The sequence below is a fragment of the Calonectris borealis genome, chromosome 11 (genome assembly GCF_964195595.1).
Source record: "Calonectris borealis chromosome 11, bCalBor7.hap1.2, whole genome shotgun sequence".
Classification (NCBI taxonomy): Eukaryota; Metazoa; Chordata; class Aves; order Procellariiformes; family Procellariidae; genus Calonectris; species Calonectris borealis.
Window position 1 is genome coordinate 20,467,447 of NC_134322.1, and position 15,436 is coordinate 20,482,882.

At 41.3% G+C, this 15,436-nt stretch overlaps 1 protein-coding gene across 1 annotated transcript; it reads left to right on the forward strand.

Moving 5' to 3' along the window:
- Positions 1-420: 420 nt before the first annotated feature.
- On the forward strand, positions 421-14,409 carry CRABP1 (cellular retinoic acid binding protein 1). The gene is made up of 4 exons (XM_075159529.1): positions 421-556; positions 1,080-1,258; positions 3,993-4,106; positions 14,088-14,409. The coding sequence occupies exons 1-4, from the start codon at positions 487-489 to the stop codon at positions 14,136-14,138; spliced, it is 414 nt and encodes a 137-aa protein (XP_075015630.1). The 5' UTR covers positions 421-486; the 3' UTR covers positions 14,139-14,409.
- The last annotated feature ends 1,027 nt before the right edge of the window (positions 14,410-15,436 follow it).

Below are 15,436 nucleotides of genomic sequence, written 5' to 3' on the forward strand. Positions count from 1 at the left end.
GTGGGGAGCTCGGGGGCGAGGGCGTAATGTATTACTGTGCCTCGGCCCTGCCGTGGTGGGGATCAATCCAGCGTGAGCCTGGAGAGGCTGCTCTTATTTGGATTGCCCTCTCCCTTCCTTGCCTGCCTCTGGGACCTTTCATCAAGTCCTCAATGTCCACGCCAGCTGTGGGACAAGTGACAATCGGGCTCTCCTCCCTGGGAAGCCCCAGGAGGCAGCTGGCAGGCTGCAAGGCAGGCAGGCAGGCAGTGATGGATGGAGGAGTGGAAGGACGGACCGACGGACGGAGGGATGGCGGGGCCGTGGCTGGGAGGGGGACGGCTGTCTGATGGCGTGGTGCTGGCCCCGGGGGAAGGGGTGGGGGGCCGGGTGGGTGTGACCCGCTCTCCCAGCCGCCGCCGCGGTCCGCCCCGCTCACAAGGTGCCTGAGCCGGAGAGAGAGCAGCAGCGCCGCGTCCCCGCCGCCGTCCGCAGCGCCGCCCCGCCATGCCCAACTTCGCCGGCACCTGGAAGATGAGGAGCAGCGAGAATTTCGACGAGCTCCTCAAGGCGCTGGGTGAGGCGCGCCGGAGCCCGGCGCCGGGCAGCGGGCAGGCCGGGGCTGTGCCCCGCGGGAGGGGGACACGGCGGGGCTGCAGCCGGAGCCGCGCTCCGGTGCCCGGTGCCTCCGGAGCCAGGCACCCGGGAGAGCTCCGTGCGGGGGAAAGCTGTGAGCCCTGCGCGGAGAGGGGCGATCGCAGGCACGGCGTGGTCAGAGCCTCATCTTGCGAACGCCGGTGGTCCTGCCACGGGCGTCCGGGCTGCCGCTGCCCCGGCGGCTCCTGCCACGCTCTGCCACGGGGTTCCTTGCAGGACCCCGCGTTTGCCGTCCGTGCAGAGCCCGCCGGAGAGCCGCAGCTCCCTGGCGCGGCGGGCTGTGCGGAGCCCCGCCGTAGGGCTGCGCGCAGTGCCCCGGGGCCGCGCCGCCGCTGCGGGCGCCGCCGGCCTCTCGTCCCCCCTCGATCCGCGTGGTGCTGGGCGAGCTCAGCCCCGGGCACGGCTGGCGACTTCAAGCTCTGCTTCCTCCCCGCTTTGCTCAGGTGTCAATGCCATGCTCAGGAAGGTGGCGGTGGCTGCCGCCTCCAAACCCCACGTGGAGATCCGCCAGGACGGGGACCAGTTCTACATCAAAACTTCCACCACTGTCCGCACCACTGAGATCAACTTCAAAATCGGGGAGAGCTTTGAGGAGGAGACGGTGGATGGACGAAAGTGCAGGGTAGGAGGAGAGCTGGGGGCGTGTGTGTGTGTGTGTGTGTGTTATCAAGTTCTTTTTAGATGGGACAAACACATCTGCTGCCGGTGTCCCCAGACAGTGGCATTGCTGCCCTCCACCCTTTTCTTCCCAGAAACAGTCCTTGGGGGTTCTTGGTGGTCACCGCTCCTCTTGTCCCTTGTCTGACATTCTCCCTCTTGTAGGGTAAAACTGAAATCTGAAGGCAACAGAGCATGGCAGGTCCCATCCCAAGTACCTGCCTGCTGGCTCCTTGGCTGGCAGGGTTTTGTCCAGCTCTTTTTGCTTCCCTCTGCCCTGGAGGCCTGAGCTGCAGTGAAAGCTTGGCCCAACCTCTGGCCCTGATGGGAACATGGGGAACGGTGGAGCCAGGAGACCCTGAGAGTCAGGATTTAGTGCACAAACCTGACATAACTTTTGTCCTAAACTGAGTCAGCTGAGTTCACAAGCAGGACCGCAGACTGTTGTAGTTTGGGGCTGAAATCCTCTTTCATTCCCTTGCAAGTGCATATCTCCAGTTTGCTGATCAGATAAGTCTTTAACAGTGTAAGACAGACTTTCAGCTAGTGTTATACCAGCCGTAATTACACCATCTCCTTGTGCAGAAGTGCATTAGAGGGCGTTCACTGGAGTGTTTTGGGCTTGATTCTGTGTGTGAGCCCCTGCTCCTCTACCTTTGTAACCACTTCTATGGCCGTGGAGGGGGCTTTAAGTCGGCAGCATCTGACACCAGCTTCTCGCTGGTGTAGATGAATGGGATCTGGGGTATTGGAGAATTGGGCTGTGATCATAGCTGTCTTTTGAAAAAAGTTATCAAAGACATGGGTTAGTTATCCTTTCCTCAGGCACTTTAATCTCACACTTACAAGAGAAGTATATATAAAACACTTATAAAAGAAGTATGAATAAAGAGTATCAGAATGTAGTCCGAAATGAGAATACAGTTTTAAAAGTATCCTATGATGGTGAAATAATCTACTTTCCAAAATGTGATCTCTGCTAATTCTTGGGTCAGCTTCTGAGACCATTTGCACCACAAAAAATTCAGAACTTACTATCTCCAGTGCAATTGCTGTGAATTTAAATTTATGAAAACGGGAGGCAGATTCTGGGAGTCAGTGAACATTTAGAACATCCACTTGATCTCTAGGATGAGTTATCGTATATTTAACAGTTTGTTCAGGAAATGTTGCTGGCTTTGTTAATTTATCTTGTTTGGCAAAAGTAGTATTTTAGTGTCTTCATGCATAATGCATATACAATAAATGTGACCCACTTTCTAGAGAAGGATTTATTGCTGCAGATGGAAAAATAATAATTACGGCTGTAAGCTATGAAAGTTGGAAAAATCTGAAAGAAATGTGTTTTGTGAAGTAGTAAATTTTTTCCATGTGTTGTGGAATTATTTATAGTCCACTCTAAGGAGTAAGTTGTACTGCTGTGTGTATATAACCAAGATGTGGCCACAGAGCAGAAACTGACAGATAATAAAATAATACTTCAGAATGTAATTTGCAATATTTGGCAAAATTGCTGACTGGTGGTAGATTTTGATACACTTTATGGGGTGGAGGGTTTTGTTCTGCCAACTAACTTGATTCATTGTTCATACAGACAAAGAACGAGTCATATGTAGTTGTACTGCAAGGCATAGCTTCTGTAAGTGCCATTTGAGATGGCTTGTTGGCTTAAAAAACCTATTGTTTTGAAAAAATATTTATAAAGTAAACAGCTAATTTTAAATCAAAGTAAAGTTTTTTTCCCTTGGAAAATCTGGGAAGTGTTAATTTGAATTTATGCACACATATGCACACACACACATGTATATGTATATAATCACAGACTAATTAATGTCTCCCATGTGCTAGTTATAAAGCGATTACTTGCACATTCATTACAGGGCATCCTTCTGCACAGCTGTTCCATTGCACTGTAGAATAATAGTTCAGTGCTAGAATGAAAAGCAACAGTCGGGGCTTGCCTGTTTGTGAGAGCTAAACAAAATCCTATGTTTTTTTTTTATTTTTCAGTGGTTTCAGAGTCATTATTGAAATGCTTTGAAAAATGCCCAAGGGTATTTCAATCTCCAGACCCACAACCTTAAAAAAGTAATATTGCAAACACTAGAATTCTAACAAAGTTTCTTTAATTTAGTTGTGATTTATTCTAGTTTGTTAGCACAATAAGTGTTTAAAATGCAGTTAACTTGGCACAGTGCCATATAGCATGAAAGGTTGTAAGTAAGTGACAAATACTGCATTATTTATGACCACAACATGATACATATGATTCTTTATGCTTTTACACCAAGGGGACTCTGTAGTGATAAATAACATGTCAGATCAAACCACATGTGTACAAAGATGCTTGGGAATGTAGACGCTACGTTATCACACGTTTCTAAATTATACTTTTCAGCATCAAGCATTTTATGAAAACTGGGTGGCTTTTTAATTTGGAAACAAATGCGGATTTACACTGAAAAGACATATTTACAATTACTTTGTTATTAATAGATACTTATTTCCAAAATGCCCCCTTACACCTTAATTTTGATTTCACCACTTTCCGCTGATGTCTTTTTCCCTTTGCCTTTATCTATCTATGTGTTGCTCCTTTACTGCAGCAATTATTCTCACTACCGCTCATTGTTGTCTTTCTGCCTCATGCTGCTGGGGAGTATAATTAATGTTATTCCTAATGGTTTTCTTGCCTGCAGAGTTTGGCCACTTGGGAGAATGAAAACAAGATCTATTGCAAACAAACTCTTATTGAGGGAGATGGCCCCAAAACATACTGGACTCGAGAATTAGCTAATGATGAGCTGATTTTGGTAAGAACCTTGAACCCCCAATACATGCACCACATTAACAGTTTTTTGCTACCATGTAGTATGACTTACTATTTTTCCTTACTTAAATCCATCTGGAAAACTACCATTTTCATAATCCTCTACAGTACAATTCATATATAACTTTTTTCTTTTCTTTTTAAATGTTTTTTTAAGAACAAATAAAGATATATGCAGGTTTTCACTTGCATTTTATTGCTATAACTTTTGCCATACTTTTACTGGTAGAATAATCACAAGTGGGCCACTTCTACTCTGTAAATTCACACCACCAACAAAGAATTTGCTTAATTTATTGCAGATTTTCTCTGGTGAAAGTGAGATTAAGGCATTTGACCTCATTTCTGGAGAACCTTCTTTTTTAGGCATGTGCATAATATGTTGCTCCTTATCCACAATCACACGGTGTATAGCAGGAAAGATGTGGCATGTTGTTAGCATGCTGTAATCTCACTCTGTTTAAGAAGAACATATAATTCCTCCCCCATCTCTGCCACCTTCCCCAAGTTCAGAATTGCCTTCATGAGTTTCTGAGAAATACACCGATTTGCACATTTGCTGTCAGCCAACATCGCCCCACTCTTGTGTGACCTTCCATATGGCAGCAGGGTTACTGTAGGCATTCTGAGCAGCACTTCTGCAACTGCCTCGCCATTTACGCCATGAACCACACGCAATTTATTTATTTATATTGTACTTATTTCTGTTAGAGTTGAGTTCTCTTCACTGAATCTTTCCTCAGTAGTCCCTCTACATTAATGAAACAATATCCAGAACTGGATAAAGACACAGTTTCTCTGAGTTACGAGTTCAGCTTGAGTTCAGAATAATTTTATTGCACATGTTCTTACTAGTGAATTCCGGGTAAATAGTTGATTAGACTGTTACGCCTCATCAGTTTGGGCATGGAAGACAGGCTGCTGGAGTGACGGGTAAAAACATCAAAGCAGCGAGGTTTCATTTCGAACTATCACACTAACTAAACCTCTGCACTTTAAAAAACAAACAGCCTCCCCAATGTTTCTCTAAAGCAGTTGGAGCTCTGTTTTTAAGATTGCATCTGAAACAAAAACAGGACCCAAACCTAACCAAGTATAAACAAAAAGCTTTTAAGGTGTTAATATTATTCTAGACATCTTGGAACTGTTCACCCACCCCTTATGAGGAGGTGTATGCTGTTAGTGAAATCACACTAGTTTCTACTGAATGAATACTCCCAATTCTGGAAAATTTCTTTTGACTCAACCACTGGAATTCTTTATATTATCAAAAAACTTTAGGAGGCAAAGTACTTTGATCTCTGCTTCATATCTTTATATATAATGCAGTAGACAAAATATATTCTCAACTATAATTTTTCCAGCTTTCTAACAATACATTTCTGTATTTTATTATTTAAGCAACAAACTAGCGAGGCAGCTGTTAGACAAAGTGAACTGCTCCAAACAAAGCAAGAAAGCCAGTCATAATATAATTGCCTCCTGCAATCAGCAATGTGAGCTTACCCTGCTGGGGAAGAAGAACGAGGTTGGTTAAGAAACCAGAGCGATCCAAAGATTATAAAGCCATCTAACCTTTTTTCTTGTATAGTACAGTCTGTTGAGCTTTTCTGAATTAATTATTTTTCAAATTAGGATATAAATTAGAAAAACTTCCTTCTTATTAAAATATTTCCATTTAGAGGAACTCAATCACAACTTTTGATAAGTTGTTTTACCGGTTAATTTCCTTGCCATTAAAATATACACATTATTTCTAATCTGTATATGTCTAGATTCAACTTCCAGTCATTACATATTGTGTATAAAAGAACCTAAATAATATGCCTAAAGTTTGTTATTGCAAATACTTCTCTTAACAACACTGATCAAGCCTGCTCTTGGAAGAATCTTCTCATTGTTAAGCTAAACCATTGGAAGACCTTGAGCCCTTCAATATAAAGCAAGCTTTCCTTGAATCATTCTTTCAGTGCTTCTATAACCCCCTCCAATTTATCAATTTCCTTTCTAAACTATGAACACCAGAACCGCACATACTGTTTTGCTAGCAATCACACTAGCACCCAATGTAGTGGTGACTTCATCTCCCTACTCTTACCTGAAATTATTCTGATTTATATGCAAAGACTTTGTTAACTTTTCTTTGGGAACTCATGCTCAGCTGATCATGATCCCAAGTAATTTTCCTTGTTTCTGATTCCCCAGACTGATCCCCTTCCCCTCTCCTGCAGGTTGGGACTATGTTGATTGGTTGCAATGTACGATTTTACCGTGGCCGTTATGAAAACATAGTGTTTGCTTCCAAGTGATCCAGATCATTCTCTCTGTCTTTTACTATTTCATATGATATGTAGTTCCATTCTCCTACTTCTTTTCTGGAGCACAATGGCCTCTTTCGCTTTTTTAAATATTAGGACACTACTTAGTCCTCAGGACAAAGATTTTCAAGCCCCTCATGACGTTTGATGGGACTGAATGTACAAATCTTTTAAATACATGGTCAACATGTTCAAAATCTTCTGACACCCTAAAGCTCAGCAATGAGGTGTTCCTAAGAGTAATGGTGGTGAGAGTGAGGTCTCTGGTCCTTTGGAGAAGTTAAGATGGCCAAAATTAATCCTTCTGGGAGGCAACAAAGGGTTCTACTGTTTGGAGGAAGACAGAAGAGGGTAAGGGAAGCTACAGTTTCTTGTCTGTGGCCCCTAAGTTTAGAACCCCAGAATATTCCCTCCAGACCATTATTTGGGCTTTAAAAGCTAAACTACCTGAAGGGATTGACTGAGGTGTGTTCCTCAACTATAACAGGGAACAAAGTAGGAATAGGAGCTCTTAGTGAGAAGACCTTGCCATCCCTTTTGATCTCTTGCCTCTCAACTGTGTTTGGGTTTTTCATCACTCCAGTGAAGAAAGATTCAACTTAGATTTTTTTATCTTATGCTTGGAAATCTTCCTTGGATCTGAGTCTGCAAACTCCCATTTACATCTTACTTCTTCAAAACTAAGATCACAGTGAGAAGAAGAGATCTTTCTTTGTCTTCTCCTTTCGTTCTTCTTCCACCTTTCCAGCTTTGTTAGGTTTCTTTAGGACCTGAAATTCATTCTCATTCAGTTTTCCTGCCCATATCACTTCAAGCATTTAACATTTAACATTAACATTTAACAATTCCCATCTCCACGCTTCTCAAACCTCCCTACTTACCTAAGAAATATTTTCTGTTCTTTTACTCTTTCTGAGTGCTTTGGTAAGCTTTCCCTATTTCCATTCTGGCAGAGTGCCTTAAATAAGCAGAAGGAAACCACATTCTTGTGAACTTCTAGATGTCTGCAGCGGGGGAAGCCGTCTTTTATGAGGCAGAGCCTGTGATGTAGCAGTTTAGGAACTCTGTAAGGTTGATACTTATTCTCACAGTCTCTGCTCCTGTTTCACTATCCAAAGAAATCTTTCAAGAAATCTTGAGTCTCCCTCTTAGCTATTACATGCATTTGCAGAAGAAATCAAGAAAACTCATACCCCATTTGGAAAAAGTTGCAAGAAGGAATCTAAATGTGTTAGACTGAGGCATGAATCAAAAAAAGGCTTGGGGCAACAGGCAGGGGGTAAGGAATGAGTTTTACTCTGCTAATACTGGCTGCATAAATGTTGGAGCTTTGCCACATAATTTTGATCTAATATGCTGTATTGCTTAGGGGGTCTATTAGATTATGACATTTTCCTAGTGGAAGGATATATTTTTCTCCCCAACACAGCATGTTAAATAAAATGCATTTATTGTCACATATAATAAAAAAAAAATCAGTGTTGAATTGTCATGACTACTACAGAGCTAAAATAGAAACCATATTACTGTATAATTATCGATCTTTCTTGCATCCTGGCAGAATAATTCCTTATGTTCTTCAAAGATGCTGCTTTGGAGCAATATAATGGTCTTCCATGTCACATCATGTCCTCTGGTACACAGATGCTGGGAACAGAGTAGTTAGCAAAGGTTCTCTTTACTTTCAGGTACCAGTTAAGTTTGCCTTTAGTTCTCCTTAGCTCCTTGCAGCATGGAGAATGAGATTACTTTTATTAGTAGCATAAATAATATTTGACTCATACAATGGCAGATGTAGGTCTAAAGTCCTGTTAGAAAAAGAGTCCCTTCAGCTCAGTAAGGGAAGAAGGATCAAGCTCTGCTTTGTAAAAAAGGTGCTGTGAATGTGTTAGAACATTGCAACTACTTTCATCAGTGCTGTTTATTCTAATCTCATCTGATGCACTTGCTGGCATTTCAGTGCTGCATTTTTAGAAGTACTGAACAATGTAGATACAAAAATTATATGCAAGCAAGGGAGGGTGAAAAGGATAGATCCCCATCAAGTCTACATTTGTTTGTCTTGACTGTATCTTTAGATTATATTGTATTGTACTTTAAGACTGTAATGCATACAGAGAGTCAGAATATCTGTATTTACAATTCCACATTCATAAACTGTACTTGGATTAGCACTTGAGCAATCAAGAATAGAATATAACACAGAGATAGATATTTCCTTTACTTGTCTGAAAAGTAAGATCTGGGATTAAGTCTATTCTAATATGCTTTTTCTTCCCTTTTCTTTTATACTCTATAATGTTTTTGCTGTTGCTGTGTGTTTTTGTCAGGGACATTAGTGAGCTATCAATCACTTGTGTAAGTCAGAAGAACAAAAGGTCTGCTCTTACAAAGTTAAAGGATGCTGCTTCCAAATGTTAGCTATTCAAATGAGAAACATTTATATTCAAACTTTATCTGCATTGCTGCTTTCATAGCTGCTCATGCCTCTATAGATTTTAGTTTAATCTGTAACACACAAACATTTTAAAGTGGATGATTACTGAAGAGGGGCTTTAAAAACAGCCTCAGACCACATTTTACACAGTTCACGTATCACACAGGGGTTCTCAGAATCAATTATAGCAAGGGTCAAAGATCAGAACATTAGGGGGGTTTCAAGCATGGTTTCTATTCTACATTCCCTCCCCAGAAAAATCATGCTGTAGTTGATTAAAACTGTTGAACTGTGGAGCCTAGATGAGTGAGTGAACATTTTTTAAATGACATTGCTGGCTTCTGAAATTAAACATAGTAGGTGAGAAGGGTCAATGCAGATTTGGAAAGATATCTGCAGCCGAATGCTGAGATTTGTGATGTGCTTAGGCCTTGCATTGAACGTTAAACTACCTAAGCGTTTAACTTTTCTATAGTTTTTGGAGAGTGATCTTAAATAAAATCAGTTATCAAAAGGAGGGCCTACTCATACTGAAGTCAGTGGGGGGTTTTGCTGCTAATCTCATTAAAGCAGCCTTGATAAAAGTTCAGAAGCCTGTAATAATGCATACGTGTGTGTTGCATGGACCTAATGCTTTAATTTACTATTTGCCACGAGCAAATTTACTAAGGGGGCTTAGGGACCTGCAGCTACTGCTCACTAGTACAGCCTGGTCTGGGTCACATCCCAAACATATAAGCAGAGAAAGAAGCCAAAGCCATTTGCATCTTGGATGCATCTGATCCTGTATATAGCGTCTTATAATAGCAGTTGTAGCTTCGGTGTTTGCTGTGTACTGGCTTTCAAGACTACTACTGGGAAAAACCATTGTCTCATGTTCTTACCTCTGTCATTCATTTGCTGCATGACTCTGAAGAAACTGTATAATATAGCAGTTCTTAAACTCAAATACCAACATTTAGGTACCTTGATAAATGACCTGATTTTGCATGGTCCTGTCAATTGATAATCCTCCAGAAAGTGAGGTTGTATGTTGGGTGATTTGCTATTAATATCCAAGTTTGAAAGTGGGGGCTGCACCTTCTGTGACTACGGCCCCATAATGATCAACCTCTTTCATAAAACATTATGGGAGTCAGGAGGAGAAATGAAATATGCAATATGCCTTTATTATGAAGATTTATATCTTTATTCTGGATAACATGGAAGTTTGCATGTGGACAAAGCCTTTTCTGAGGATTCATTTAAGTAAAATCTTCTCTTCTCCATTTGTTTGTTGATGTATTCTGTCTTCCTTTTGCAAGTTACCTCTGCAGGTTGGTCAGTCATGAGCAGATAACAGGGAATTTTTGCATACACTGATAGAAGTGATCTTTCCCAGGCGATTGTTTCAATCACAGTCTTCCTAATTACACTGTGTGCTCCACTTACCACAAAGGCTCCTCAGCAAATGTGTATAAAGAAGGCCTTCAAAAAGCAGATTTACTCATACAGTAATATATTACTGCCCTGTAACTCTCTTTTAATCTCTAATGATGCCAGTGGTCATCAGATTTTGAGTGAGCTGAGAGGTCAATTTATTGGATTATGCCCTGTGCAGGGCTTTGTTTGCAGTGTGCTTTTGGACTCGTAGCTACGATTATGACAAGCTAAGTGAAGAAAACAATTCTGTAATTTACAGTCATTTTACATTTAAAATCCTATTTTAGATCTAGACAGCAGCCTTGCTTTGTAGCATTTTGTAAGATAAGTGGGACCTTTGCAAGCTGATGAGAAGGTGGTGTTTGAAAATCCTGCACCTTCTCCTTAGATTTGAATCGCAGTTTGGTAGTGTTGCACTTTTTTTTTAGTTGTGCTGGTGAAACTTCACCACGAAATAGCCAGGATTGCTTGCTCTCTTTCTTTTTATTAGAACGTTCTACTCCTTTGGGTCATGGAAATCTTTAAAGTCTGCTTGTTCTGACAGAAACTATCACTTTTTCCAGTCTAGAATTACAACCATAGACACTAAACTGTTTCATCCTACCACTGAATACAAGGATTTAAGTGTGAAGGATAGAGGAGTAAGTCTTTTGATTTGGACCTTCTGCTGAGCTTGGGCCCAGCTGTACATTAGACGTTTCTGTGAGTAACCACAAGAAAAGGAATGCAGCAAGTTTGAACACATTCCTCTTTGCTTTGTGTAGCAACAGTTAGTGGAGTTTTATCAACAATGCTAGTAAGTTACAATAAGGTAGGGAAACACCTTTTACATAAGTCCACATTTAAACCATGTACATAACCATGACAATCAAAGCTATTTATTTATGTGTTTCAGTATGGAATTAGGTTGCTAATCATCTGAATGGGTATAAGGTATAAAATCTAAGTGCTAAAAAATGCAGCTTATTCCTGAAACAGGTCAGAGGCCACATAACCTAAGCTGGGTCTTCAAGGAAGGGATGCCTGGCTGTTTGAGAAGTGCCCAGTGGCTACATGGTACTCCAGAGTAATTGTAGTTGGGCTTTGCATGAATTTTATCTCTTTGTGATTTAGATTTAAAGATATGATTGTGTTAAATTATAGTGGTTTTCCAGACTGTAAGACTGGTGCGTTGCAGAGAATGACAATCCTTGTGTATAGTAACTGACTAAGACTAATATGTATTTGGGTTCCTCAGGTACGTCCATGTTTTCTGCATAATTTTTATCCTGACAGAGCAATTTGAATGCAGTGCTTTGCCTGAGATTTTCAAGAGTCCAGAACTCCAGCTGGAGCTGGATGTTGGAAGTACAAAACAAACAGCCATTGCGCTTTGTCACAAGCGTGTCAAGTTGTGACTCTGTGAGTGCACAAGTCAGTCTGTGTGTGCGTTCAGTGGACTTGCTGCCTCTGCAATGCATTCTGGATGCACCCATACTACTGAGCTTTCCCAGAAAGTTACTATTTCTTTTTTCTTCCTCCACAAATTTTAATCTTTATTTTCACACTCCCTCCTGTGGGTCTTGCAAGGAAGCTGCCAGTCAGACTACACTGATGTCTTAGGAGCAAGCTTTGCCCAGGAGTGCCGTCTCAGAACTGGACACTAGAATTTCAAACCCTCAGGCCTACAGTGACACTCTAGGACAGACTTGCAGTATGGATCACATCTATTTCAATCTCCTCTTCCCTGCAGTGTTCCCTCTCAGTACAACTGCTGACCTGTTGTGAGAATAACTGCTGTTGCACAGGTTTAGGGGAAGGAGTTTGTCTCTTAATTTCCCTGAAAGAATAGTCATAAATTTACTAGGGAGGTTACAAGAGTTTTGGCAAACTGCTGCTGCAGCCTTTCTCATTAGAACTGGCTGATGTGGCACCCACTCACATCACAAGATGTGGCTGCATAACTGTGCAGCTCCAACTGTCAGACTGGGGCCGTGCCAGCTCTTGAAGAACACTACACAAAGACTGTTTTACTATTACTTATGATTTGTGTTGAAATAGCACTGGGGGACCCAAACTTCACTGTGCTTAGCAGTGCCTGAATGTACCAGAGAAAGACAATCACTGTCACAGTGACTTTCCTGTCTCCACAGACAACCTCAAGCCCTGGATGGTCTTGACTCTGACTTGCTTCCTCTGGCAAAGCTCCTGCCGAAATAATTTTGCCTTTGTGGATAATTTTGGAAATGTTGAAGGAAGCCATAGTAAGGGTATTTGCAACTGGTGCTGTGGGTAGTAGAAAACTATCTGCATCCTTTAACGTTCATTTTCAGACATTTTCATGTATAAGCAAAAAATGTACATAAAGATTGATATGATAAGCTCTTTATATGCATAAAAACAAAGCCTATATCTCCAAAATACTAACACTTTTCTCCTCAGTAAAGTGAACAAAATATAAGCCAGAGTCAGTTTTAAAGCTAAGTCCTTTCAAAGAGGTGTTGGCCAAAACAGGCATAGAAAGCATTAAAACAAATAAAGTCCAGCTGAATTTTCATAACACACTGGGGTAGGCCTTAACTATATTTTTCAGCGAGACCTTGGCAGTTATTACAGCCAAACATCCCACCCCACAGCTTGTTAGTAGTGAGCTCAAAACTGTCTGTCAGTGTAGCTGAACATGAATTTTTTTGCAGTCAGTATTTCCTTACTCTTGCACCCATTATTTCCTTCATGTTTAATTGCTTGCTTAGATTTTAGCCTGCCAGACCTGAAATTACATACAAACACTTTGGGGTTTAGGTGGCTTTCTCAGACAGCTGCCACAATCACTGTCCTGCCTAAATGTCCTGATAATCTGTACTGCAATATTGCTGTGGCAGAATTGCCTGTTAAGTGCAGAACTACAGAGCGATCTAAAAAATGCAGGCTTTCAGATGCGTATCTGAAATTCTGTTTTAGTCGATGGTATAACATCATATAACACCAACTCTAAGTATCTGGTAAAGGAAAATCAAGGTACACTGAGGTACTAAATCTGGTATAAGAAATGGATGATAATGGGACATAGTCTAGTAAGTCAGTGGCTTTCAGATGTGTAGTGATCAAACGTTTGTGAGGTGTTTAGTCATGTGAAATGAGTTTGACCTCCACTACATTTTTCTCCATTATGTGCCCTCATTTCAGACCCTTATCATAGTTAACAAATTCACCGGTTAAGGTCACAATATCCTGAGAGAAGATTGTGATTGACACTGCCCACATTACAGCTTGGGAGAGAGGTTTTTGGTATCCTAGCATGGTGTGTCAACATCTTGCAGCAGCATTATGTTTACAGGTTATAGGTATGCATTCTCCTGGTCTTCAGCATTGCTCCACTGACTTCATTTGAACTACTCTGATTTATACCTGCAAATATCAAAGAATACCTTTTGAACATGCCATCTGAATTCCACCCTCAGCATTTCCAGTTCAAAGTGCTGCAACTGTTTCTAAATATAACAACAGTACATTCCACATTCCCTTTCTTTTCTCATGTTTATTTACAAATGCATGCCAAGAAACTGTAGAAAAAGGGAATTTCTGCATCATTTATCATTCTGACAAAATTCATCATACCTTGGAAAAAAGGTCACTTACATTGCATTCCTTTTCCAAAATGACTCCTTTCTTTACTCTCATCTGTCAAAAGACATAGGAAAATGTATTTCTGCTGTAGAACTAGCTACTATAGTAAAAATAACATTAAAAATGGTGTTAAATGTTTGCTGGTTCCATCTCTTCTGATTGATTTCTGTTTCTTTTCCAGACCTTTGGTGCTGATGATGTTGTGTGCACAAGAATTTATGTAAGAGAGTAAAAACATCAATTTACTTGTCATCTGAGATGAAGTGGAGAACTGTGAAAATCCCCAGTATAATGAGTATCTGTGTGTGCTGTTACTAATGCGGTGTTGTATGTGACCGTGTGTGTTATATCTGAACCCATATCCTCTGTTAAGTGTATTTTGCTTTCATTTTTCATCGCAGACATTTCCCACTTTTATGCCATCATTTTTCATGTCTGCTTTGTATTTTGTAGTTGTCACTTGCTATGGTTTCATCAATTATTAAACTTATTGGGCATAACTCACAGCCGTTTTGGGGTGTTTTTAATAGAAAAACCAGCAGTGCTTTAGTTAGGACTGAAGCACTTTTTACTCTCTGTTGAAGTCAGTATGGAGTTTCACTGCTGTTGGCTAGCACTATGCTGCCAGGGAACACCTCCTAGGGCAACACAAAGTGCAGGAGAGAAGTGAATTGCGAGGCCTTTTGCGGAGCTCCAGGCTGCTCTCTCAAACCCAGAGCTCTGCTTCTTTCCTTCTTTCTGTCCTGTCTCCTGGGAGAGTTGTTGAGAAACAATTCCTGTATCCTAGGATTGCTGGGACTGTGATTCAGCAGAACCAGACAAGACAAGGAGAGATCTTTACCCTCTTTCCTGCTGCGTCTCTGAAGAATGCCCAAACTTTCCCTGTTGAGACACTCATTATCCAAGTACAAAACCCAGCTGTATCTACAGGACAAATAACATTGTGATCATGACTAATACTTATTGTCATCACACCCAAGCACCTCAGGCCTGATCAGAGAGCCAGCAGAATCTGACAGACTTTACTTGTTTGGGCCATAAAAAGATAAAGCTGAGGAAAGCTGCTTTTCTCCTACCTTCTCACCTGCGACAGAGAGAACTTCCAATGGCTTCACTCCCCCGCAGTGTTACAGCTGTCACTTTTGGTGACTCAATATTTCATTCTTTGAACAACTAAGTATTTCACAAACCAGGGCCATAGTTCAAGAATGAAAGAAACACCAAATTTAATGTATTTATTCTAGCTCAGAGTTCTGACCACAGCACTATCAAGCTGAACAGACATTCCTCTAATGAACCAGAAACTCTTCTGTTCTTCAGCCTTGGAAATATCTAGAGATTGAGACTAGGACCACTACTTATTTCAGTGCAGTATCCAAGCTTATCTGACAATCTTTCAGCTTTGCAAGAATAATTCATCTGCTTCATGTCACCCAATCATGGAAGATTTTTAAGAGGTTCAGTGTTAGCAGAGTATATGCCCTGTTCACTGGACTGTGCTCAATACTCAGAATAGGAAAATCGGTCCAA

Coding starts and splice junctions, on each gene's coding strand:
- CRABP1 (XM_075159529.1), top strand. CDS start 487: ATGCCCAACTTCGCCGGCACCTGGAAGATGAGGAGCAGCGAGAATTTC. Junction 1,259..3,992: donor TGGATGGACGAAAGTGCAGG/GTAGGAGGAGAG, acceptor TCTTGCCTGCAG/AGTTTGGCCACTTGGGAGAA. Junction 4,107..14,087: donor CTAATGATGAGCTGATTTTG/GTAAGAACCTTG, acceptor TTTCTTTTCCAG/ACCTTTGGTGCTGATGATGT.